Source organism: Pseudorasbora parva, chromosome 21, assembly GCF_024679245.1.
Source record: "Pseudorasbora parva isolate DD20220531a chromosome 21, ASM2467924v1, whole genome shotgun sequence".
Taxonomy (NCBI): Eukaryota; Metazoa; Chordata; class Actinopteri; order Cypriniformes; family Gobionidae; genus Pseudorasbora; species Pseudorasbora parva.
In genome coordinates, this window is record NC_090192.1 from 24,448,805 (window position 1) to 24,474,834 (window position 26,030).

Here is a 26,030-nt window from a genome sequence, read left to right on the forward strand (position 1 = left end):
TATTATAGCCTACCATCTGACATTCATTTTTTGTTCTGTAACTGGAAAAGAAGTGAAAATCGACTCATGTGTAGCCTACATGATCCGCATGATGAGGCGCTCAGTCACGCTTTAGTAAAGAGCGTGACATCTACTGTTTGAATTTTGGTACAAATTTAACAGGAAGTGGTGTTATGACAAAATCAGTTTATTAATATCTCAGTCATGCCCCCATCTTTCTGCAAAATGCTTACTGTTTAAGTTTAAAAAAGGGTTTTGATTCGTCTTTTGAAAAGCATGAAATGAATGAAAGGATGGCTATATGTACTGTATATGGCCTATTATTTCGTTTATTTTACAGTTAAATTATTATTATTTATGTAATCAGGGAGGTTTTTTTTATGTCACCAAAGCACTTTGTTCCTTCATGAACTGACCTCCTTGCACTTCAATAAAAAAAAAAGAATTTGTGGTATTTGGCATATTTGTTTTTGCTGTAGTTTTTGGGGGGTTATTTTTCCTGTAAAGATAGAGAGATATATTGTATATCCAGATATAGCAAAATATATAGAGATATATTTTTTGCTCCATATCGCCCGGCCCTAGCGCGTGCGCACTCTTAGGTCAGAGTCCGGCAGCGCAAGCACGTCCTACGCCGCGCTGTTATTTCTAATAATTAATAATGAAAATTAGCCCATGCCCCTTTGAAAGCGAAAGCGCCCTTTCCGATCACACCACAGTGCCCCCGCGAACACGATTTCTATTCCGCGATCCCTTTCCCCCCAGACAGGGCTGGACTGGTAATCTGGCATACCGGGCATTTGCCCAGTGGGCCGACGCACTTTGGGGCCGGTCGTGTTTTTAAATTTTTTTTGTTTATTTTTTATTTCTCTTTTTTCAGCGGCCCATTGGTTTGTCTTCTGAATTGACAAGCCAAAGCGAGAGAGACCTCACCTCCCTATTAGGCGCTTTTTTCTATTTATTTATTTATTAGTATTTGAGCGCATGGAACTGTCTGTAAGTTTTTTTTTACTTACAAATATAATAGTTTATTATATATGTTTTATATAGTTTTAGAAACCATATAGCCATATAATGAGGAGCAAGGTTTTTACAGTCTATGTTTTTACCCTGTGACTAACATGATCTTACATTTAAATGGAACTGGCCTACAGTTAAACTATAGTCTATAAAACAGCTTTAAAGTCTAGATCCCATGTTTACTTACTTTAAGTTTACTTTACTTTATCCTAGCTCAAAATCATCAGTGCTTTACTGCCAAGGGCATTTCTGTTTGACAAAATAAGCAATATTAAGTTTATCTGCATTTGCAGCAAATTCAATAATATCTATCATTATTTGTCCTTGTCCTAGTTTTATTTATATACTCTAATTTAAGGCCCCAACCCCAGCAAAAACATTCACGGGGAACTCATGGGCCGGATGTGCTGGGTATGCCAGAGCCGAATTTTAGCCCCAGTCCAGCCCTACCCTCAGAAGACGATTTCTACCGAGGGGGACCTTTATGCAGCTTAACTATCGGAACGCGATTTCTACCGAGGGGGACCTTTATGCAGCTTAACTATCGGAACGCGATTTCTACCGAGGGGGATTTGCTATTCATATTTGCATAGACATCTCATGTTTGTGTCAACATTACTTTTCGTAAGAGTCTTAAAATAGTTTCATATCTCCATGACGGAGACGCCCGCCCCCAGCACAAGCCCCGTAATGGTTAATCGAGTACTCGTTTTTGAGACCTATCGATGATCAAAATGAGAAATTGACAAAAATTCCCATCCCTAAACCGGAATAGTTTTTTCTTTTCTTTTTTTTGTCAAATAAAAATAGCAGGCCTACCTCAATCCACACCTTGTGTGGTTTTTATTTTTCAAAAGTAACATGTCTAAGTGATGTGGGGTTGGTCTGGAGGGCAGCCTCTTGACAGTTAGACCAGCGGCAGAAAACACTCTCTCAAGCCGTGTTTATCATACTTTATTGTGGCTCCACACGAGCCTCCCTGCGTTTGGGGAGTTGTGACTGCGCACTCACTGTTGTGCTTTTCTTTGAAACGACAGAGGGTGACTCGGAGTAATTGTTCTATAAACCATCAGGAAACAGCGGCGAGAAGAACATATACGTGTCAATGTTTACTTTAGTAAACTTGACCAAAACCAAAAAGTGGCCAGTCAGGAGCTTGTACTATTCCTGTATTTTAATACCACATAGCATATTTTGCAAGTAACTTCGTCACCCTTTCTGTCGAAATGGTCCCACACAGTAGACCTACTCACTTACTTCTTTCCCATTGCTTCATTTAGCAAAAGTCTGTGTAGGCACGTGGCGTTGCAAGTGTTGATGTGCCCTGTGAGTGAACAAATACAGCACATTTTCTTTAACCATGCAGCAAACAAACGAACAAAAAACGTTAAAAAAAACCTTTAAACCATTTAACTGATAGTATTAATCAGTCAAAATTCTTACTTTCGGTTAACAGTTAAATGGTCAATATGAGCATCCCTAACAGCAACGTCATGTGAGTGTAACCGCGGTAGAGACAATAGTCCAAAATTGCTACCCGTCGACAAATTTCTACTGGTATATCACCCACCCCTAATTTCGACTACCTCTGGAATCCATGTTCGTTCAAATCCAGCTCAGACATGACATACATCTGTAGCTTACTATACTTGTTGTAGCCTTTAAACAGTGTTTTTTTTTCTTCATATTTATGTTTAAACATTATAATATTATTTTTAGATTTCATCTGATTATGATAAGTGCAAAGATGCGAATGGGTCAGACATGATTTTGGTGGTTATATTTAGTTTAATATTAAGTTTTGTTTTGTAAAAAGCCTTTCTTTCGTTTTGTACAAATTGTCTCTTAATTTTAATAAAGGTTTCTTCGGTTAATTGCATGTATTTAATAAATACGAAATAAATAAGTAGACTAGGTCGCAGAAGCCATCGCTTTCATTGCTCATGAACTGGAGCGCGTCTCAAATAAACTGAAACTCGGCAGGCTTGCCTCACAGACATGAGGAATATGTAGCCTAATATGTGTAGAAACGAAAAGATTTAAATAAGCACATGGTGCAGTGTTCCAGAACTCACACGGTAAACAACCAGCTGGATACAGATGATCACGGCGATGGGCATGAGCGGGGACGTTAAAGTTGAAGGGATCTTTTATTTATTTTTTAACCTTCTACTGAATCTGATCGGGTGCAAGCACATTTTAAACAGGTAGCACTTATTCACACACGTAATTTTGTGAATAAGTAATTTTGTCGTTTTCTCTAATGCATTCAAAAACATCTTGTAGTGCTTACCTGCTTACAGTTCAGTATAGGCTATACTGTTATATTCTATTATATGATTTTGTCATTTCACACGGTGGCCAATTGAAATGTTACCAACTAAATGAGACATACTGAGTTTATAATTAAATTTATTAATTGCGTTTAATTATTGCATCTAAACACAATAGTGTTGTGCCAAGATTTTTCACGTGAATAAAGGCAAATAGATTTGCACACTGCTTAATCCCTGGTCTGTTAAACTTGTCAGAAGTTCTCGTTTCTAATCTGCCCTCGTGGTCTATTTTTTCTCTCATCAAAACCGAATATCATCAGTGGTTGTACATCAAGAGCAGGGACAGTTTTTGTGCATTTTGTTTCGCGATCTGACCGGAGCAAATAGAAAGTCTCTGCAACGGCGTTAAGCGTTAGATTAAAGCGCTCGTCTGAAGACTACATGAGCCGCGAGAGAAATCTGCAGCACTGATAACAGCGGCAACGAGCGATCGCCTCTTATTTAACAAACGAATGAAATTATACCCTTCTAGTTAACCAGAGATGTTTTGTTTGAATTAGTTAGGTTAATCCGTGAAGCAAGATAAAAAAGTGGTGGGGACATGTCCCACCTGTCCCACCCGCAAATTACGCCTATGAGTTAAAAAATTGGTTGATTGACGCCAATCGGACGTTCATGTTTTTTTTTTCGTCTATTTGAAAGTTAGGCTAATAAACATGTTGCATATACGGCCTGATTATGTGTTTTTTTTTAAGTTACACAAACTGCTTTCAGGAATTTTTGACCGGCATATCATCAAAATGTCCGGAAAACGAAACCTCTGCCGGTCACTTTGACCGGCACCATTTTTTTCTAGCGGAAACTCTGCTCTGGATGTTGTTGAAAGTACACTGTGGTCTACTTAAGCCCCTTTCACACTGCGATTCCGGCAAATACATGGATAATGCGACCCGGCATTTGTTCCCGGGCCACTAGATTTGGTCCATTCACACAGCCAGCGAAATACCGTAATATGTGCGCTTTCACACAACGCTTAACGGTCCCGGGTCGAGTTGACGTATAATGGCGAGCGATCTCAGCTTCAGCGCGGATAGTAAGGAGCTCCGTGGTCTCGACTTGTGTCCAGTTTGCGCACATTTCTGCTTGTTTAATTTTAGTTTCTTTTGTATACGAACACTCTCTGCGTTTAAAACACCGACTAGCTCTTCAGGCACTGCAGGGTTGTATTATTGAAAAAACAAGCTCTAGGAGTCGCACGATAACTACGTACACGTTGCGGCATTAGTTTCGGCTTTTGTTCACACAGCGCTCGTCCCGGGTCGAATCCCGCAATATTACTAGGTCCCCGATCCGGGTCGAATTCGGTAATCAATCCCGGGACGTGATTGCTTTCACACAGAAGGAGACCCGGCAATGTTCCGGGAATATTGCGGGTCCGACGTGCAGTGTGAAAGGGGCTTTTGAAAGCTCAAACCGATTTAGACCCTGTTTACACCTGCATTTAGCATCGTCCACTGAATGCCCACAAAACGCATTTTAATACCAGGTGTAAACAGGGCCAAAAATACCACATGGACCAGCCATGTTACCAACCTGTCTGTAATACTGAGTAAATTCCTGTTGCAACGTCACACTAACAAATTAAATTTGTTCTAATTAAACTAATTAGGTCGCCTCTTCTTGTTAGCTAACGTTTAGTAGGCCATTGGTGGGCAGCCATAGAAGAAATTAACCAAAAGAAGGCGGAGCTTTAGAGCACACCTACCTATTACAGAATTGCAATGGACCAATGGTTTTAGCCTGATTTAGTTGAAAATGATGTCACACCGGTATCGCATTTTACTTGAAAATATATCTTATGATATCAGCAGGGTTTCCATTTCTCAGAGCTTTACATGGTGATGGCATACAGACATTCATACATACATACAAGCCTCCACACAATCTTCACAGCGTGCTGTCTGGACTTTGTCCCATGTCATTGTCACACCCTAGTCTCAATTAAACACACCCTGTTTATTCACACAGGAGTGACCAACACAATGGGGGCCATTATGATCACAATGACACAGGCTATGGTACTGGGGGGCAAGCTCTTCTCATCAAGGCACTGCCTGACATTAGCATCAGTGTCAATGGACAGAGGGGCCCTAACTGCCTGCCGGCTGCTCTACGGACTTAAATCCTTCAGAAAGGAGACGAAGAACTAAATGAGGAGTGTGACAGACCAAGTCTAAGAACACACGGTTGAGTTGGGGGTTGGGGTGGGCGTGAGGTATGACACGGTCCAGGCAAATGCGGGGGGGGGGGGGGGGGGGGGGGGGGAGAAAGCGCACATTTGCAACTGAAATCCAGAGCAGTCGCCTATATTTGATTACCACGCCCCGGTGTCACCATGTAGCCATGGCAACCACAGCGTTATAGCCTCCTGGGGATGTGAGTTGCTCCTTCTGGTCTAACGTTGAGGGCATCGAGGAACAAAAAGAGGCTAACAGCAGATGAGAAATATGTGCAGCTGGAGGTATAATGAGAGGATGGAAGGAGGAGGGGTCAGCAAACAAAGGCATTGTCGTTATAGGCCGCATAAAAGCTTGGACATAAGTTTGTTTTGCTTTTCAATTGAGTTTGGAAAAGCTGATGAGTTATACTTATACTAAACAAAAAACAGTACAAAGCATGTGCAATAGAAAAGCAACTGGATGTTCGTTTACATGTTTTCCCACTCAACCAGGAAGGGTTGCTAAACGTAAATTTGTGGTTTTACTTGCAAGACAATGCTGGCTGTTGTTGTTTTTTTTACACCCCTCTAGCAGTGAAAATGGAGAATATAGTACTGCATGCGTTTCTGAGTATTGATTAAACTATTGTTGATAGCGCAACAACTCATCAAAATTAAGTTGTTTCATTTTGTTTTGACTGCAAGGTTCAACCAGGATTAGAAGTCTGATATATGATATATATATATAAACAGTTTTTTTTCTTTTCTTTTCTTTATTAAGACATCCAAACCTGGTTGAACCTTGAAACCAAAACAGTGATTTAAACTGGTACACTCTGCATTTTTAGGACGGCAACTGCATACAGCCAAGAGCCAGATCTTATCTATCATTGTGAGAGTCATAATGAGACTAATTAATTTCCCGTTTAGTGCCAGGAGAGAAGCAATAAGCAAGGGATCATTTGCTGTGTCCTACAAAAGCCCTCCAGAGAAAACAGCACTGCACAGACACTATTGCCAGTACTAATGAAGTCTCTTTAGGCAATTGTGCCCTTTCTGATACAGCTAGCCATACATCTGAATCCTGTACACTGTGGATACAGCTAATGTGGTCACACTGCAAATAAAAGCAAATACATAACGACCCTGTTAACAACACAGACACCCTTTTCACTGCCTACGCAACATGACCTGAATGAGTCTACAGTCTAAAGTGCAAAAGTAGACAGCAGAACTAAATAATGTGCTCATGTGACACACAGCTAGAGTTGTGTCTCCAGCTCTTCCCCAAGCACAGCTATGCGTTCCCTCTGACCACGTGTCAATGTCACTCAGGCGTTATCTACCGCCGGAAATAATGAGTGCACGTCCGCGTCAGAACATCCCATTTCATCAACAAGTCACGAGCAAAACTATCAGTCCTTTGCTTTCGAACTGAACGAAAGCTTATATACAACCAACCACATGTAATAAGCAAAACAAAACAAGAGAAAATACCAGCCCCCACCCTCACATCTCGTGTTACATAGTTGCCCTAGATTCTCCCTAAACGTTACTCGCCACAAACTGAATATTTATTTGTAACCTTCAAACTGTAACCTTTAGCATTACTCTGTTGTTACAGGCGATAACCAGGAGCGTTCGACGAGCGTTCTATTAGAATGTTGTCTGATTCGAGCATTCAAATTTAAAAGGCACTTTCGCGACAGCTGACATTTAAATTGTAATTATGTTTCAAATATTTTCGTGCGTTCTGAAACTTCCGCGGATATTGTCACAACAATGCTGGCCAGTCTTCTTTAGAATGAGGATCTTCGGTTAGCGTCAAGCTAATGCGTGGCTTTAAAGCAGAGCTTCGCGGAGAGCTTCTGAATATCCAGCCACACAAACCAGCGAAGTCCTGGGATTATGATATACTTATTGTTTCTAGATTTCATTCAGGAAAAGTATACGAATATGACTAGTATAGGGTTGCTATAATGTATCGTGTCAACTCGACGGTAAGCGCATGCATTGCACTCAACTAAGTTAGCTAGCAAGATCACATGGTCTTAAATGTTTATAAATCGATTCTGACGAGTGTATATTTCAGTAGGAAAGATGAACGAATAAATAATTAATTCGTTCAGCGACAAAAATCACCGTAAACACCGAAACTGAGGGGGGTCAATGGATTGTTATTGGCTAGATATTTTTCTCTCCACGAGACACGTTTCATACTTGTCACCTGACTGGCATATATAATTTCCCTTCAAATAAACAGCGTTATAAATGACATGGAAATGAGTTTACTTACATTCGTGCATTCTACTGTCGCGTCCGACGACAAAAGCTGCCGTGCTTTCATGCAGTAGCCTTTCGCTCGCGCTGTGTCAAAAGATCAGCAGCTGCTTCCTCCATCCACGCAGCGCGGAGATCACGCCGCACGGCAACGCTTCCGTACCCCCCCTGCCGTCGCCAAGGCAACAGGGCCACTTCAGCCAATCACACCCCCTCCTCTCCGATATCCCCCTGACAACTGCCGCATCGCAGTAGCACTTTTTTAGCAAACCTAAGCAATTGCGTTCAGCATGCGCTCCGCGTTGCACCACGTTATTCATTCGTTCTTGAGAGGTTTGTGACGGGGGAAAAACTCGGTGTTATTACAAACGCTAACGCTAACCGGTCAGACCTTTTGTCGTCATATTCTCATTGAGAATATGCTTCATATTCAAAGGCTTTACTAACTTAGACGACGTTTGACCACCAACCAGCTTACGTTGGAAACGAGGTCAGATGCTGTTGCGTCATTTCGCGGGGGAGACCTGGAGGCTCGTCGTCCAATCACAGGCCATTTCACGATGTGAAGTAGAGGTACTTAACAAAACTTACCAGGCAAACTTATATAAGTATTGTGCTCCAGAAAAATTAAACTTATTGGAAAGACAGGAGTATGACCATAAGGATTGTACTTTTTTCTTCTCCTCTGGTAAATATTTAACCATTTCTGGCTGAAACATTCCCCAGCCATAAACAGTCGACCACAAAATCAGTTTGGGATTTTTTTAAATAGTCATTTCTAATGTGCAATGTATCAGCTCTGACTGACAAACCGTTTTAATACCAAGAGTAAAGAGCAAAGATAGCAAAGAGTAAATAGCCTTACTCTTTAATTCTAAACAGGTTAATTGTAAGCTAAAATGCAGGTCAACCGGCCAGCATTATCTTATTAAACAATTAGAAAGAAGTAAAAGTGATTTAACTGTAGCCTTATTATAGGAGCTGTTTATGCAACCCCCAAGCATTTTGTTTTCCAGTCACATGATTTGATTTATGGCATTGAGGTGTGGACTGAAGAAGGTCTGTCTTCAGCAGAGGACAAAGTTGAGAGGACATACAACATACAGCCTTCACTCTTAAAGATCCTTACACACTCACAGACACAACATGAATCTCACAGGCTAATTAAGAATAATTTTGCTATAAAACATGACCAAGACCATTTCATTTCAAAGCATTTATTCCTTTATTTTAACATTATTACTATAGGAGCCACTTAGCTATTAAGTGCAGACATGTATGGAAAACATACATTTTCCAATGTAATGATCAAATATGCAGATGTGTCAGTGTGCCATGCCTTGCTCTGTTTTTAACAATTAAGACTTTTAAGGACAGCTTTTTGTGCTGTAATGTATCCAATTGCAATGTGCCATTGTGCAATTTTGCCACGTTAATCCCAGATAAAGATACAACTAATCATTCAGGATTGGGGTATTATGATTTCCAATTGCTAAAATTTTTTTAAAAGATATTTGCATCTGATTTCTCTCAATTTCAATTATTTTTATGTGCCATCTGTTTGTTCTCTCTCCCTTAAAATAGGACATCTAGTTTAATATACAATCCAATTCCACTCATTTCTGTAGATAAGCAGTTCACGGCCACGAGTATGTTCAAACACTGCATGTCTCCATTTATTTGGCCATAAAAGTCTAAACTGCCTACCTACCATGTGTCTGAATTTACTTTAATTCAAGTTTTTAGTTTCTCTAAATAATGTAAGCACTTTTTTTTTTACGTGTATGGATAGTATTAGATGCAAAGCTGCCTTTTTTGTCGTTAAGGCAAACCTTGGGTTACACTGACCCAAAATTAAAGTGTGGAATATTAAGTACTCTCTCAAAATTGTATCCCCTGCATATAATGGGCTTATTTGCTGAGTACAATCCAAAGAATAGAGGGGTTGTTTCTTTGAAGTGTAATCTAAAAGCATGTCTATTTAATAGATTTAAACAACAGGCAACCTTTGAACTAAATGATTGACCTTTTTTTAAAGAGTTCTAGATCATGTATTGTCGCGCTTGCAAGAATGAAGCGTAAAAATAAAAATACTTGAACCAGGAGTGCATCAGTATGCCACAGAATATCTAAAAGGCAATGCGGTTCAGCAGGTTTCTGGCTGTTGTTTGCATATAATGACTGTGCATATTTACCCAAGAATAGTGGAAAGCGAAGGGTTTATGATTCCTTGAGTTATTATCGGACTAGATAAAGCACGCCGCTATAAAATTCTCATACTGAGAGGACTTTTCTTGCATTATTTACACAAGTCAAGTGTCTGCATTTGGATATTACAGGAAGGTGACACCTGCAATCAGGGAGGTTTTGTATTATGATAACTGTAATAATCATGTTTAACCAGCTCTTGAATGCAGCACACTATTCAACAGCACTGACAGATGTTAGGGGTTTTCGTGGCTTTATGGACAGGGAGACAGATTGTCAGAAAGTAGTGCAACCTAGGTTTAAAACAGCAAACCACTTGACGTGTCGAATGTATGGTTAGGAATCAACAAAATCAAAACAACCAGAGTTGATCTAATAAAGTTTATTTTCTTAAAAATGACCAGTTTCTGTTCTTTTCTAGGAAATTAAACCCTTTTAAAATTCATACTAGCATCTACATAATGGTTATTGAAGACTTCACAATATATTAAGTCTAGATGTTATGGTACACATGCATAAAATTCAGGCTGCATGAGAAGCCACAGTCACCACATTACACATAGATGGAGTTTGAGGGGCAAAAAGACAATGAGGCTGTAGAGATACTTGTCTCAGCTTCAAAGAGGCCAGAAGCCTCTGATATAACCAATCCAGCAAGGCTTTACAAAATCGGCATCGTACTTAAAACAGGCACAAGTCAGGCCATTGGCCCAAAAAAGTGATAAAATGCTTTTAAAAGTCAGGATGCACTTTTAACAGTGATGCTATGACCACGTGAACAAAAATTAACTGAATGAAAATGTTCTGGGATTGTTTTTAATAAAAATCTTTTCTTTACATTCTCTGTAAGATAAATGGTCAAACGTTTTTCAGAATTCTTTGGGCCCTTGGTTAACACTTCAAACCGCTTAGATATTTAAAGCTCCAAATATTTAGAAAGGGAACTTGAGAATGAGAAAGATATATACAATAAGAAAAAAATAACCCTTTTCTAATAATGGCAGCAACAAAGGTGATAAACGTTTCTGAACCTGCACGACCATAAGTCCCACACAATCAAACGCTCACATAAAAGAAGTCACCTCATTAAAAAGAAAAAATTGAAAATGCTGGAGGACAATTTAGTGTTAGTTTTCTGATCTTTTCTTTGTTATTCCTCTTTCACAGAAAGAACTTATATGCTGAGACATGAGTATGATTACAGCAAGCCTAATGTGTGCTAACAAAAATATTAATAACAATAATAATAATAATAATAATATATAATAAAATAAAAGACATTCAAATACAGTAAGATTTTTTTTGCCTGAAAATACAAAACTACATGAGAAAGCATTAAAATCATATTTGTAGATCAGAATAACATATTAACATATTTAAAAAAAAAAAAAAAAAAAAGAGCAAGTGCTAATCACATTGTTTTTTTTTGTTTTGTTTTTTGTTTGTTAATTTTTTATATCATACATATATTTCAGCACATCTGCTGTCCAAAAAAAACAAAAACAAAAAACAAAACAGTCGCTGGGGAAGCCATAATGGTATGGCTCTGCCTCTAATCCAAGAAACCGCGATCTGTAGCTCCTAGTGGCTCCGGTCACGGTCAGATCTGTACATGAACTGCAGCAGAACTCGTCTTGAATCTCCACAGGGCAGGGTGCACAGCTCACGGCTATGCGATTGGAGGGACCAAATAAAGTCTACTCCCTTCCCAAACACCACCACTGTGGCACCCACCTCCATAATCTCCAGAATCCTGAGTCAACATATTGCTTCACAATATTTCACTCTTCCGAATCATCCATCACGCTCCCAAGCAGAAGTGAAGAGAACTCCTTGCATTTTCAGTTAATCAATATACAGGAGAGTCTGCACCCAGTACTGAGGCAGCTTTACACGGTTTGAGTTCTGTGTTCCACCTTTCCAAAGATAGTTTCTCTTAAAATTATTAATTCGAAGTCTGACATCTGACGTCTTTTGATATCCACAAACACCAGGTCTCTCTGGCCCGGAAATGGCAGGCGCTCCGGATTTGTAGGCAGGTAAGATAAAGACCAGGGTGCTGTGAAGAAGGGCGAGTTCGATCTCAGTTGTGCTGTAATGTGTTGGATTCTATGGGTGGTGCCGAGTCATACAGAGTGTCCGTGTCGTGGGTCGGCTCTCCGGCCAATGTGCAAGGATTGGACAATGTACCCGCGCCACAGTCACAAAAAAACCTACACGGGACAGATTATAAAAGGGATTAGAGCAGATGTGTCCACTAAACATTACAGAACATTTTTAATTCTGCAATTAACCAGTAACTTGCTCTTCCTGTGGATTAAAAAAAAAAAACTAATACTTAATTAAATTGATCAAAGGCAACAGTGAATGCATTTATAGTTAAAATGTGAATGCGGTCTGGAGTGAGGGTGGAGGGCTTCTATGATATTAGACTGCCTAGCCTTACTAGCCTATTAGGGCTGTGTATTGCCAAGAATCTGGCGATACAATACGTATCACGATACAGGGGTTACGATACGATATAGTGCAATATATTGCGATATTGTAAGAGAGGCAATATATTGCAATATTTCTTTTTTGTGTGTTTTTGTTTTTTATCATTTAAAAGAATAAAGAACACAACCATAAGCCTAAAACACGAGACAAAGTATTTTCTTTAATTAATACAGTATAATTTATATCACTAATCATATGCAATATGCAATCTAAATTAAGGGAAATGTAAAGTGACTGCAGGATTCTTTATGTATATATGTTTTAAAGGTTCACAGTATAGTAGTGGCTATTTAACAACAGAAAGTGCAGTCCATTTCATGACTGAATGACTGTTTGTTTTATATTTAACACAGTAGCCCCGATCACACAGAACGCGTTTTTGCAGCGAGAAGCCTTTTTTGAATGGATTTCGGTTGGCAGAGAGCGTTATGCGCGCTGCTTATGCGCCCTGGGCGCCTCGCGTTTAAACCGCTTGCTGCGCCTCGCGTTTCTGAAGGAGCGCTCCGAGCGCATGAAGTTGAAAAAAAGTCAACTCTGAGCGGAAAAGCGTGCAACATCATCGTGCTTATGTTCTGTTGTCCAATCGAATGAATGAAGAGGCGGGCCTTCCGTTGTGTTGACCGTTACATTGATTTGACTGACAGTACGGGTGATTCGGGGGTTGCCTAGAAACATTAAAGTGCACTGCTCATTTTTGAATGAAAAAACGCCGACCAAAAAAGGGAGTGCAGTGCGCCTCGCGTTTTCGAACCTGAAAAACGCGTTCTGTGTGATCGGACCCTAAAGCTGTTTTCTATAAAGCAGTCTATTGTATAAAGTGCTATTTCAAGTAACGTTACTGAGCTGCAGAGCTGGTGCATCCATATCCACATCGCTATTATCTTTCGTTCTCCTGCCACCGCTGTCAGTTTTGGAGTGTGTTTATTTTGTTACTGAGAGGAAAGCGTGCAGGACATTCTATCGAAACGCTTCTCAGCAGCGCGGGTGACGTCAGGATGTTAAGCGAGCTCTCTGTTTCAATGTGTTTCCCGAGTATTAGATTATAACTTGGCCTATTTTGCAAACAAAATGATTCTTGTCGATTTCCTTAGTGGCTTCTTTATAGCTGAAGCCAACATGAGTCCACACTTCAGCTCTGTATACTGCAAGAGCGGAATAATTCTATCGTCTTGAGAGCTGGGTTTGCTAATGTAAACACTAGCACTTTCACCTTGCGCTTCTCCGGCTCTGCGTCAGTTATGCGTTCTGAGATAACACTGCCATCTAGCGGTTGGGTGTTATACAGTCTGTGGTTTAAACCGAACACAAAGCCACGAAACTTGGATGTAAATAAATAAATATATAAATATCGATACAGCGTTTTTGAGAATCGATACAATATCGCCAAACATAATATCGCGATATTCACGTGTATCGATATTTTCTTACACCCCTATAGCCTATAATAAAAGATAATGAATTTCAAACCTGAACCAAACATATTTATATTCAAAGATCAACAGTCTGTTAGTCTAGTCTGCCACAAAAAACAAAACTGTTTCTACATCAGACAGTTTGTAATGTTTATCAGACAATAACTACTCAAGATTTTGTTTTAAGTATAATTTTAGGGACAATTAGGGCCAGATTCGGGACAACAGTGTAGATTTCGGGACACCGTCACCCTATATGCAGTGATGAAGTCAATCAGCACTGCATTATAATATACTTTATTAATATGAAAAGACCCTAGTCGTGTTCATTGTCGTCATGTTTAATCAAAGCGTTTTATTCTTCTGTTTATTTATCCTACAGTGTTAGCTTCACACATAAGGGATTTCCTGAAAACCAATGTCATTACTTCTCTGAGGCAAATGTAGCTGAAATAGTCCCAATATAAATGCTTATTATAAGTGTACCATAATGATTAAGGGTAAGACAAAAACACGATTTGGAAAATGGATTCATGTTGTACACTCATTATATAATTTTTGTAAATCTTGAACACAAAAAAAAGTTACGGACAGCAGCTTTAATAAATAAATAAATAAAAAAAACTTAACAAACTTAAAAAATAATAAATTTATAGGACAATCCATGTATTTCTTCAATGTACAGGAGTTTTTCCCCCCACAGTGGATGAACAAGAGGTTCATTTATGCTGACTTATCAGTTCATTAATATATTAATAGGTAACCCTGCTGGGGTTTTTTTGTAAAAGAAGTTTTCTGTAAAATAATCAATAAATATGAATTGGTATATTTATTCTGACATACTCTATTTTTAATTTGTAATAAAGAAAATGTTATTGTAATTGTAATAGTTCTTATTTAAAGTAGTTAAGTAAAATAGTTCTTATTTATTTTTAGCAGTAATAATAATCATAATTATTATTATTAGTCATATTAAAAATAAAATATATGAAATCGCATTTTAAATCGCCATTGCAGTTTTAACCAGTATAAATCACAATTATATATTTTCCCCAAATCGTGCAGCCATAGAAACTATTATATATACATACATAAACAAAAATATTTAGCAGCACAACTGTTGATACGACATGTCTTGAGCAGCAAATTAGCATATTACAATTCATTCTGAATTATCATGTGAGAGAGTAACAGTAAAATGGAAAACAGTTATCTGAAATTGTAATAATATTTCACAATTTTAATGTTTTACTTGGCGAGCAGAAGAGCATTATATATATATATATTGCACTGACCTATCATGCCGTATAAACTCCACATCATGCCCTTGGTGGCACTTCTTAATACAGTTCACACAAATTGCATTCCGGTCTGTTGTGTTACAGGTGTGACACCTAATAGAAGAGAACGGAACATGGTGAAATACTACAACCATTTCTGTTGGTTTTCAAAACAGACTGCTTGAAGTTGCCTGCCTTCTGATTACCTGTAGAAATCGTGCATGGGGTAGCTGGTGTAACTGGAAATCTTGTACAGGCACTGACCTCTGCTCACTGCCTTTTCTATGGCATCCTGATTGTTCATGATTTTATTATCTAGAAAGTTAGCAAAGATTGACATTAGCATATATATATATACATACGTTATTGCGGTAAAGTGAGATAGATGGTCAGCTATGAGTTTCTAAGATAAGATTTACCTTTCATTGTAACATTGACACCAGAGGCTAGAAATAAGCCTCCAAATCTGTTGTTGAAAATTTGATTGCCTTCCAGAGTCGCTGTGGCATGGTTTGTGATTTCAATGCCTAAATTAAGGGGTCAGAGAGAGGTTGTTTGAGCAAATTCAGAAGCATGACACACAAACTGCACAGACTCCAATTCCAAGAACTCCAGGATGTCCAGTATGCACTTCACTTACAATCATTGTAATAGCAATTTTTATTTTATTTACCAATTTAACATTACTACACCGAAACAACCTTTACATAAGACTTAACACCACCACAGAGGCAGCATGTACGCACTTCTGACCTCAAACCCTCTACCGACCTGCAGCAAAGCCGTCAAATATCCGGTTCTTCCGCAGCACCGGATGGCTGTTTGTGCTGATGAGAACACCAGCTTGTGCGTTCCTGAAGATGTCATTCTCCTCCAACAACCCTGAAAATGCATATGAAGATACTGCTGAACATGGTACATCCATTATATTAATTGGGCAGATTTTTTAAAATGGATTAAGATCAGTTTTGAATCCCAAGGGCTTTCATTTTGGGATTAATCACTAATTGTGTGATTTAGCTCAAGACAACTCTTGATCCGTGTCTAGGAATCTGTTCTGATTACACTTTTCTACTTTAAGTCTCCCTCAGCTGGTGTAGCATTTTCTTCATTGTGCTCACAGCAAAAATACATTCTTAGTTCTTACCCCTCCCGCCGTTGAATATGCAAATACCCCCATCCCGTCCATCATGAATCTTATTCCTGCGCAGCGTGGGGTTGCTGTCCGTCTTAATCCACACCCCCGCCATGGCATTATCAAAGATCTCATTGTCCTCGATAAAACCCAGCCCTACAAATAGACCAACAAATTATGTCAAACAAACACAGCAAGCAGAAATCTCTTACAACTGGACAGCCAAATATGACAGCGAGATCTGCAACCCTTTTCACATTTTAACGCATTATGGCTAAGAGGAAAGAACATACTCATAAACAAGCTTTATAAGGAGTGAAAAGACAAATAGAAACAACAGAGAGGAAGTATATAAAGTACTTACCAGAGTTGTAAACAAGGATACCTCCATTTTGTCCACCCCAAATTTTGTTTCTTCTGATTTTTGGATTGCTTCCAGTTCTGTTAAAAAAAAAAAAAAGAAAGGGAAAAAAACATCACTTGTGTACAATGCAACCAAAAATGTATCCAAATTCAGTTGACTTTTTTTTTTTTTTTTTTTACCACCAAGACTCTTGAAAACCTATTTGTACCTTGATACTAAATTCAATTACTTCCTACCTGATCTGGACTCCAGAGTACATGTGATTGTAGATATCATTATCTTCCAATACACCATGTCCATTGTCATAAAAATACACCCCAACCTTTTCAGAGGACAAAAAAAAAACCAAATATTAACAGGGAAGAATGAATGTAAATTTTTTAAGCAAGCCATTTTGAAGTTCCAAACCTGTTTTCCGCTGTGTATCCTGTTCCGTCTGAGTACTGGCGTGCTTCCTGTGGTCACCCACACTCCAGCCAAGGTGTTGCTGTATACCTCATTCTCTTCTATTACACCCTGGCCCTTTTCATGCTACAAATAGAAACAGAGTGTTACACTGTGACAGTTTTTGTTCTGTCAAGAGCCCATAATGCATTCCAGGCAGTTTCCATTTGGAATTAGTTGAACCAATATCTTTTTGGCTACTTTGTAGTTTAACTGAGTATCAAAGATATTAACAACTCTACTAGACTACAATTTACACTTTTTACTCCAATACATTTGTGATGAGTGATGCAAATACTCGTTACATTTTGCGTGGCACCTTACTGGTTCTGATGCAGTTTATGTCTGCTATAAAGAAGCGATATCACCATCAATAAATGTAAGAAATTATCACAATTTTACCAGTAAAAGACTGTAAAAATACTATACAAGTATAACTATAATATATATAACCTTACATTTAATGTAAACTTCACATTTATTTATTTTGTTGAAATAACGGTTTCTCCTAACATATTAGTATTAGCTTTCTCAGCTTGTGGAAAAGCAGCTGCGCTTTGATTCACCATGTGACTCATCACCATCTGCTTTTGGTGGTATGGTTTTCAGGTACTCTTTACACCTCTGCCAATCAGATCATGTGCATGCTCACCACATAGATTCCTCCATGCTGCCCGTCATGGATCTTGTTGTGCCTTACTATAGGACAGCTGTTCGTTCTGATCTGAATGCCAGCCAGGGCATTTCCATAAATATCATTTCCCTCAATGAGGCCCCTCCCATCACCAAATATGTAAACGCCTCCTTGGTTTCCATTGAAGATGGCATTTCCCCTAGATTAAGAGCAGACAGCGTATTTTATAGATAAATCCACAAAACGGATCAATCAACTGACAGTGTGCTGATTTTTAAGCTCAGCAAAATAGATACCCAAAATTATTTTTAAGTCTAAAAATAGCGATATATATTTATACTACTATGGCAGGGAGACGGACCTTATAGTTGGGTCACTGTTGGAGGTGATCCACACACCAGCAAAGTTATTGGCATAGATTTTGTTTTCTATGAACTGGCCTCTGCCTTTCTCGTGAACATAGATGCCCCCCGTTTGGCCGTGGTGTATCTCACAGCGTACCACGGTTGGGTTTGCATACGCTTTCACCTCAAACCCTGCAATCCTGTTCCTATGGATATTACAGCTCTCAAAGTAGCCCTGCAGAGGGAGACAAAGAGACAGAAATGAGCTCACTTGAAACAGATGAAATCTCTGATTGAACACAAATTTGGTTTAATTACCATGCCATGGTCAAAGGTAAACACTCCTACGTCTCTGCCATGGTGGATATGATTACGTCTGATGATAGGATTGCCATGGTTTTTTACCCAGATACCCGCAAGCGCATTGTTTGAGATTTCGTTATCTTCATAAATACCCTGTAACACAGCAAACAGGTACAAAAAAAGAACAAAATTATATAATATAATAATGTTTGTCAGTAAAGCATGTAACAGTTTTGTCTGCAACTGTATGATCCAGAATTTAGGAATTACAATCAGAATGTCAACACAGAGATCAAATAAATATTCAAAAAATATTTACTAGAAGATTTGGCCAAATCATGATGGCAAAATAATCAATTTAGGTTAAAAAAATGTACAGTAAACTTTGTAATTTAACCACTATGCAACTATGGATGAAAGTGAAATATTCCAAGCAAAATCTGTATCATATGGCTTCAGAAGACTAAATATAGTTCACAAGTCATAGGACATATTTTTTTTGGGTACTGACTGAAATGCCAATACAATCCTATTGTATGGAAAACAGTTCAGCAGCACAGTGAAAAACTCCATACAATCTTAATATGACATGAGGAAATAAGTAAATAATGAGTTTCCATTTTTAGGAGTTAATTTAACGCACTTCAATAGAAAACAAAGGTTCCTACCTGTGCATGATCAGTGATGTACAGTCCAACGTTTTCACAATCGCTGATGTTGCAGTGTTTAATGGTTGGTCCGGCACCCTGACCACTTACACAGACCGCTGATCCCACTGCACAAACAAAGAGAAAGGACCTCAGATCACTTTGATTACATTTCTTGTACTTCAACTGCTAAAATATGACACTAACAGCAATATCATGATTGTAATTCCCAGAGAATACATATACTGATAACATGTATACTTTTGAATGCAAATGCAATGCAAAGTCAAATGAAAGTCTGCCAAAATAATTGAATGCATGTAAAAGGGACTCCCTCTTAATGAAAAACAATCAAGAGCAAAATCTTATGCCACAAAACATTTAGATATGACACAAACATCCATCCATGATGCCTAGTCACACAGATTAGAGACAGGATACTGTGATAGAATCTGTACTAAGAAACTAATACATTTGATCCAGCAAGAATGCATAAAAACATTTCTAGATTTCTATTTCAAAAACTGTTCTTTTAAACTTTCTATTCAAAGTATCCTAAAAAAATCTTATGAATTCCACAAAAATATTAGGCAGCACAGCTGTTTTCATCATTGATAAGAAATGTCACCATGCATTTCTTATTAGCATACTAGAATGATGATTCAGTCTTGATTTCAAATACCGGTAAGTTACATTTAAATATACATTTAAAACAGAAAACTAAATTATAATGATTTTTGATTAAAATATTACTGTTTTTACTGTATTTTTGATCAAAGAAATGCAGCCTTAATGAGCATATGAAACTTCTTTAAAAAAAAAAACACGTTGAAAATAAATAAAACAAAATATTTTTGAAGGGAAGGGAAGCAGATGGTAGTGTCAATGAAAAGTACCTGTGCAGGTGCTGCGAATAACGCAGTGGTCGATGTTGGGGCTGCAGTTAACCGTAATCTCCAGACAGTGGTGGGCATTATGGTGCTGTGCTGACTTATCATCAGGGTTGAACTGAAGCAAAAATAGTAATATTACAGTCAAAATCATGATTTGCTGCAACCGCTGATAAAAATCAGAACAGGCGAATTTAAAAAAAAAGAGCATTATTTTCTTATTTTTTAGTGAATTAAAAAATTATTGTCATCTAAAATACACCATGCAAAGATTTACAAATGTGACGATTGTAATAGGATGAGCTAAAAGGAAAAAAAGCTGTAAAAACTAACTCACCTTGATGGTCATGTAGCCCACATATGCATCTTCAGATCCCTCCATAAACACAAACGTTGAATCTCTAGTGTTTTCAATGACAACCTTGTCAGCTACCTTCCCTGAGGCTGAAAAGAAAGAAACAGGGTTGTTTTGTGTATTTAGTCAAAGGATGTAAGGTTAAACGTTGGATGTTATTTTCAAGATTTAAAACAGGGGTCATTAAATTCACCTGCGCCAATCATTGTGATGGGGGATTCAATGTAGATCCATTCATCTGTGTAAATGCCAGAATGCACAAATATCAGACCATCAAAATGGGCCTCCTGCACCCCTCCCAGTGCATCCTCAATGGTGTCATAATACTGCAAACCAGAAAAAGACTAACATTACAATGAAGCTAAAAATGCCTCAGTGCATTTACTGAACTCTCTTCAAACAAAACAAAAAAAGAACAGGAAACGACTGAAGCCAACGATCCATACCAACATATTTTCTCTGCCTTTGTATCTGGCTGGATTACTATAAAAGTGTTCTGCAAAACCAGGCTTTACATGTGCTCCTTTATACTGTGGAAAAACAAAAACAAAAGCAAAAATTGAATGAATGCTGCTTCATATTTTAGCACCCGTTTTATCATTTTTTATTTGATTTGTGATCACCCAAGATGGACAGTTAACTTGAGGTGTAAATGTGGCTTTAGTAGTCACTTCATTAACTTTCTAGAGTGAATATCATTATTACGCCAACAAGTCACAAACAAAATGCCTCAGAATAGAAAAATCATCTAAGCATTCACATCCATTCTGACCTTAAAAGGAAAACAAAATGCAAGCTCTCATACCAACTGCTGGAAGCTCTCTTTCCATGGGTTTGGTTGCTCATACTCTTCCGGGTTGATCTGGTAGAACTTCCCCGGCTCTGGATGCATCATGGGTCGTGTATACTCAAACACCTCCATGTATAATCTTTTCCTGTAAAACACACAAACAGACAAAACAATTACTCCGATATAACCGTATGAAATATCTGAACCAATCCCCCACTTATAAAACATTATGGTTGCTGATAAGCATTTTTTAAAGTTTCAATATTTTAATGGCAATTTCAGTTCAGTGCTTAAACACTATTGTTTAATATTTTTTTCTTTTTTTTCTTCTTCAAATAAGTATTTAGCAAGGATGCATAAAATTAATCAAAAGTTAGAGTAAAGACAACCCCCCCCCCCCCAAAAAAAAGCTATTCTTTTGAACTTTCTTTTGATCAAAGTATCCTTTGATAAAAAATAAAAGACTCGTTTCCACAACAATATTAAGCAGCATGACTGCTGTCACCATTAATACATATTTCGAGCACAAATCCAGCATATATTAAACTTATTTCTGAAGGATCATGTGACACTAACGACGTGGGATCACATAAGTAGATTGTTTAAAAATATATTAAATAGAAAACAATTATAACTTGTAAAAAACATTTCATAATATTACTGTAGCTGAATTTTGATCAAATAATGCAACCTTGGTAATCATACAAGACTTTCAAAAACATTTTTAAATTACAGACCTCAAACATTTTAACAGCACCGTATGTTGTTTTATTGTGTAAGATGCAAACAAAGATTTTTTTTTTCGCGATTGTGCATGTTAACAATGTCTGGTGTTAAAGCATTTTACTCTTATAATTATTTTTGCAATATTAGTGCAGGTTGTCCTAAACTACCGGATCATTAGTATCCCAGTTACAGCATGACAACATTTTCCTCCAAGCCCTATGAAAGTGATTAAAGGGTTACTTCAGCGATTAGCATGTGGCTTTGTATCAGTAGAAACCCTGGAGTATATTCAAATGATTGTGCTTCCCCCCTCATATCCCCCTGAGACAAGAGATTTATGCATTTTATTTCTGGAAAAATTCCTCCCATGACGCAAATATTGTCAATTTGCACCATCGGAGGAATTGTTGGCCAGATGCTAAAGACTACAGCCAGCAGAGGGAGCCATTTCCGCATGTTTTCAACTCGCGCGTGGGGGATGGGAGATCGCACTCACAGCTGCAGCCTCAGGCATTCATGTTTAAATGGTGCGGCCAGCAGAGCAAAGTAAGTCTTTCAACTTCTTAAACTAATTCCTATGAAAGTTAAGCTTTCAAAGGCATGAACTAAAAACGCAGAAGACTGAACATGCGCTGTGAATCTATGCCGCCAGTGCCGTCGCGTTTACCTCAGCTCTCATCACGAGCTCATCCATGACTGTCAATGTGACTCCTGCAGCATTTTGGGGTGTGACTGAGACACTCTCAGCGGCTAAATCACATACTGAACACACACGTTCAGTTTTTAATTGTAGTGTCTGTTCTCTAACTGAACTGATTTTATGAAGAAGATCGTGGTCGCGGTGGAAAAGTGATCAGTGATTCAGTAATCTAGTAGCGGTGGCTTTTGGAATGGCCTCGTAGAGCAGCGAAGCATTCTGGGAATTGTTGTCTTTCATCCCCATGAGACAAAAATAATTTTTTTGTCTTTTCTCAGTCTAGAAAGCACCAAATAAAAAAATAATTTTACATTTCGACTACATTAATGACCCAGTTTAAATACAGATTCATCTTCCCAGCGCTGAAGCACTCCTTTAATGTACTTCTGTAAATCATTCTATTGTCAGTATGTAAATTCTCACCAGAGAATGGGGTCATTTGCAAGTTCACTGAACCGCTTGCATACGCAGGCAGCCTGGCACAGGTCCTGCTCCAGCAGGTAAGAGAAGATCTTCAGAACGACTTCATCCGGAAGCTTCTCTTGGAGATACTGCTCTGCAGGGGCAGCTGAAACAAAGTCAACAGGAAAAAGAATATAAAGCAAACTGCTTGCAGAGCACACTTATGTTCTTTAATAAGAAGCATAACTCTTAATGATCGAAACCACAAGTCTTCACTCACCTGGCAGGTCCTGGGATTTTCCCGACACTCTTGCACGTTTAGCTCTGTGACCAAAGTTTTCTGTGGCTGAAGTGGAGGCTCCCTGCATTGCACAAATCAGACATTGACTTTTTTAACTGCCATTTAGATTTAAACAACTTTAGAAGGACTATCTCTGTCAAACGTGCAAGATAAACTGAGCAAAATCTGTACCTCCATACTGTTTTTTGTGGGACACACAGTTCTTTTAGGCAACAGGGACTTTCTACGGAGTTGGTATGGACTGTTTTGAGCTCCTGGACCAGATTCTTCTGCAACCATATCTGCAGGGATGTCCTCATCTAGAAAGAAAAAGAGAAAAAAATCCATTCAACAAAACATATCTCAACCTGCCCTGCACAAGCTCAGACCCCAAGTTCCACCGCAAACTTCTGATTTCCATGTTTGCACGTTGCAAAATGTGCCTGCAGGAACAAAAATAGACCCATTCTCACAAGGAAAATTCTCCAAAAGCAAAGCAGTGCAGACAATATTTCTGCCCGTCAGTTGGTAAGGACATCACACATCGGTGAAAACTCTGAATTCCCATACTTCCAGTAAAAAGTGGCTTTTTCATTTCGTGACACACATTTCTATTTAAGGAGTAAAAATCCTAAATGCTTTAACCTTCTTCATACAGTTGGTTTTGCAAACGTAAACCCCATTATGTTATCCATATAAAAACTATGGCAAAAACTAGATGCAACGACTGCTGTTCTTTATTCAGCTACAAATGACGTACCTACCTACCTGTCAATACCTGGTGTACTGATCACCTGAGAGCCTTACAGTCTGTCCTTCCCTACAGCACAATTGGTACCTGGAGACAACATCCAAAAGTGAAAGATGAGAAGAGCAGCTAAAGCTTGACTCTAAACGGTCACGAATTGTATGACAACTCACAGCTGACTGTCCCATCTGTAACAGACTTCACAGGGCAACAAAAGTACATCAGGGCAAAATATCAACACAAAATGAGATCCTTATCTCTTCAGCCATGGCTCTGGTCACTCTTTCTGTCTGCCTACATATGCATCTAGTCAGTGTCCTCATCCAAAAGGTCTAAAAAACAAAGCAGTATGAAGATGCTTTTCCTTTTCACCAACAACAGCATGCACAGATTTAATACAGAAAAAATGTCTACCCAAACAAGAATCTACAGCATAACATTACACACATATGTAACACAAATACACACATTACATAATTCTCCGTTCTAAAAGCCCAATTACCTTAACTAATAAATATGATGGCCATGATGACATTGATGTTATCAGGTGGCAATACCATAGCACTACTATGGTGCATGTCCAACAAAACAAGGTAAATTTGGCTACTTTTACATGTACATTTTATAATGACATTAACTTTGAGAATATGAATGTACTGTACACTCAAGTCAATCATTGCTTAGGCTAACGCACTTAATTGAAAGACTATAACTGCAAACACCACTTCAAATGTAAACATTAAGGTAGTCAAAATGCACCGATCACTACAGGTCTAAAATGATTCAATAAAGCCTAATAAATGCGTAATGAGCACGAAATCCTAATGCAGTAACACTTTATCAATGGATTTTTCAAAGAAGAACTGAAATCCTGTCAATGGGGGGTATGTTACCCAGCTAAACGTGGAAACAAAGGTTTCTGATTGATCATCGCAGATGCACCTCCACCAGCAGAACCCATGGCTTTGTGCATAGCACCTACACCCCTACAAAAATAACTATCCGTGTGATAAATGTTCCATTACGCACATATCCACAACAAAACGGCAAACAGAGCCTTTATCTACCCCCGTTTTCTCGCTGTGAGCTCAAGTGCGCAGCTACTTACATTAGCTAGCGTGCTACCTAGCCGTGTGTAAACAGTTAACTTCACAGCAACTGCATTCAAAGCTAACGAATAAACAATGCAGTTGAAGATACTAATGTGGTGTAGTACGCGGCTACTATATGTTGATGTTTGGTGTAAATGAACAGTGCTCTGTATCAATGGCAGCTCAACACTGGATTCTAACAGCTACGCAGCGCAGATTTTCCTGCCTAAATCCACTTCGCACGTCTCTCTTCTACCTATAACCCATGAGAGATAACTTACACTAGGCATAATTAAACATTCACCTTGTCACTAGAATTAAAGTAAACCCGGAAAGGTGGTGTGTGTTAAAGCTAGCCGTTTAGGGTTCGGGCTCGTGAAGCCCAAACAAAGCGCGGCCTGGCCTGTATATATGCGCCTCGACGCTCTGCACACAAGCCCTTTTAATCAGGCCGTATGGCTTAGAGTGGCCGTGTCGGGCCAGATAGATAAAGTACCATACACGACACGACAAAACATTGACGCGTTGTGGAATTAAAGGCCCTCGTCTCACCTCTTTCTGCGTTGTTTCTTTCCGGCTGTACCGGGCGCGGCCTCGACACTCGCCTGGGTCTCCTGCTGCTCGCTCTGACGGAGTTCATTTGGCGAGGTGACTTTACCCAGAAAAAATACGCTTCCCTCGAACCTTATTCTGTTGTTTTTAACATTTACACAAATCTCTGGTCTGAAACAAGTCAAATCACCCGTCTACACCGAAAAAGGACACCAACCCAGGGTAGTTTTTCTTATTCGGGGTGTTGTTGGTGTGTTTTTTTTCGGACAGCTCCCCCCTGTGCTGAGCTCCGTGTCTCTCTCCCTCTCTCTCTAGCAGGAGGAGCCATTAACATGGTCATGGATAACATGCACAAGGGGGCACCAATGATATTCAACATGAGTAACATTGAGCAATTGCTTTTAAATATTGATCCTCCAATCTTGAAAAAAAGTTAGT

General features: G+C 38.8%; 2 protein-coding genes across 5 annotated transcripts in view; both read right to left on the reverse strand.

Moving 5' to 3' along the window:
• foxn2b (forkhead box N2b) overlaps positions 1-8,420 on the reverse strand; it is a 29,252-nt gene extending 20,832 nt beyond the window's left edge. The window contains exon 1 of one of the 2 annotated variants that reach the window (XM_067430064.1): positions 7,811-8,420. In XM_067430064.1, the coding sequence (XP_067286165.1) occupies positions 7,811-7,820 (10 nt within the window). In that variant the 5' untranslated portion in view covers positions 7,821-8,420. The remainder of the gene's footprint in view (positions 1-7,810) is intronic. The other variant, XM_067430063.1, reaches the window with a different exon arrangement.
• A 1,949-nt stretch (positions 8,421-10,369) lies between these two features.
• Positions 10,370-25,907, reverse strand: fbxo11b (F-box protein 11b). Of its 3 annotated transcripts, none has more exons than XM_067430061.1 (23): positions 25,593-25,659; positions 23,970-24,039; positions 23,394-23,521; positions 23,202-23,283; positions 22,943-23,087; positions 21,112-21,241; positions 20,753-20,836; positions 20,500-20,632; positions 20,289-20,395; positions 19,958-20,069; positions 19,083-19,189; positions 18,430-18,567; positions 18,129-18,346; positions 17,786-17,966; positions 17,098-17,220; positions 16,926-17,011; positions 16,690-16,766; positions 16,338-16,481; positions 15,962-16,072; positions 15,610-15,717; positions 15,397-15,505; positions 15,206-15,304; positions 10,370-12,215 (listed from the first exon to the last, which is right to left on the reverse strand). In XM_067430061.1, the coding sequence occupies exons 3-23, from the start codon at positions 23,499-23,501 to the stop codon at positions 12,086-12,088; spliced, it is 2,532 nt and encodes an 843-aa protein (XP_067286162.1). In that variant the 5' UTR covers positions 23,502-23,521; positions 23,970-24,039; positions 25,593-25,659; the 3' UTR covers positions 10,370-12,085. The 3 variants fall into 3 exon arrangements, with proteins under 3 accessions (XP_067286162.1, XP_067286163.1, XP_067286161.1); XM_067430062.1 differs by lacking the exon at positions 25,593-25,659 and adding an exon at positions 24,123-24,247; XM_067430060.1 differs by lacking the exon at positions 23,970-24,039 and having other exon boundaries at positions 25,593-25,907.
• Between the last annotated feature and the right edge of the window lie 123 nt (positions 25,908-26,030).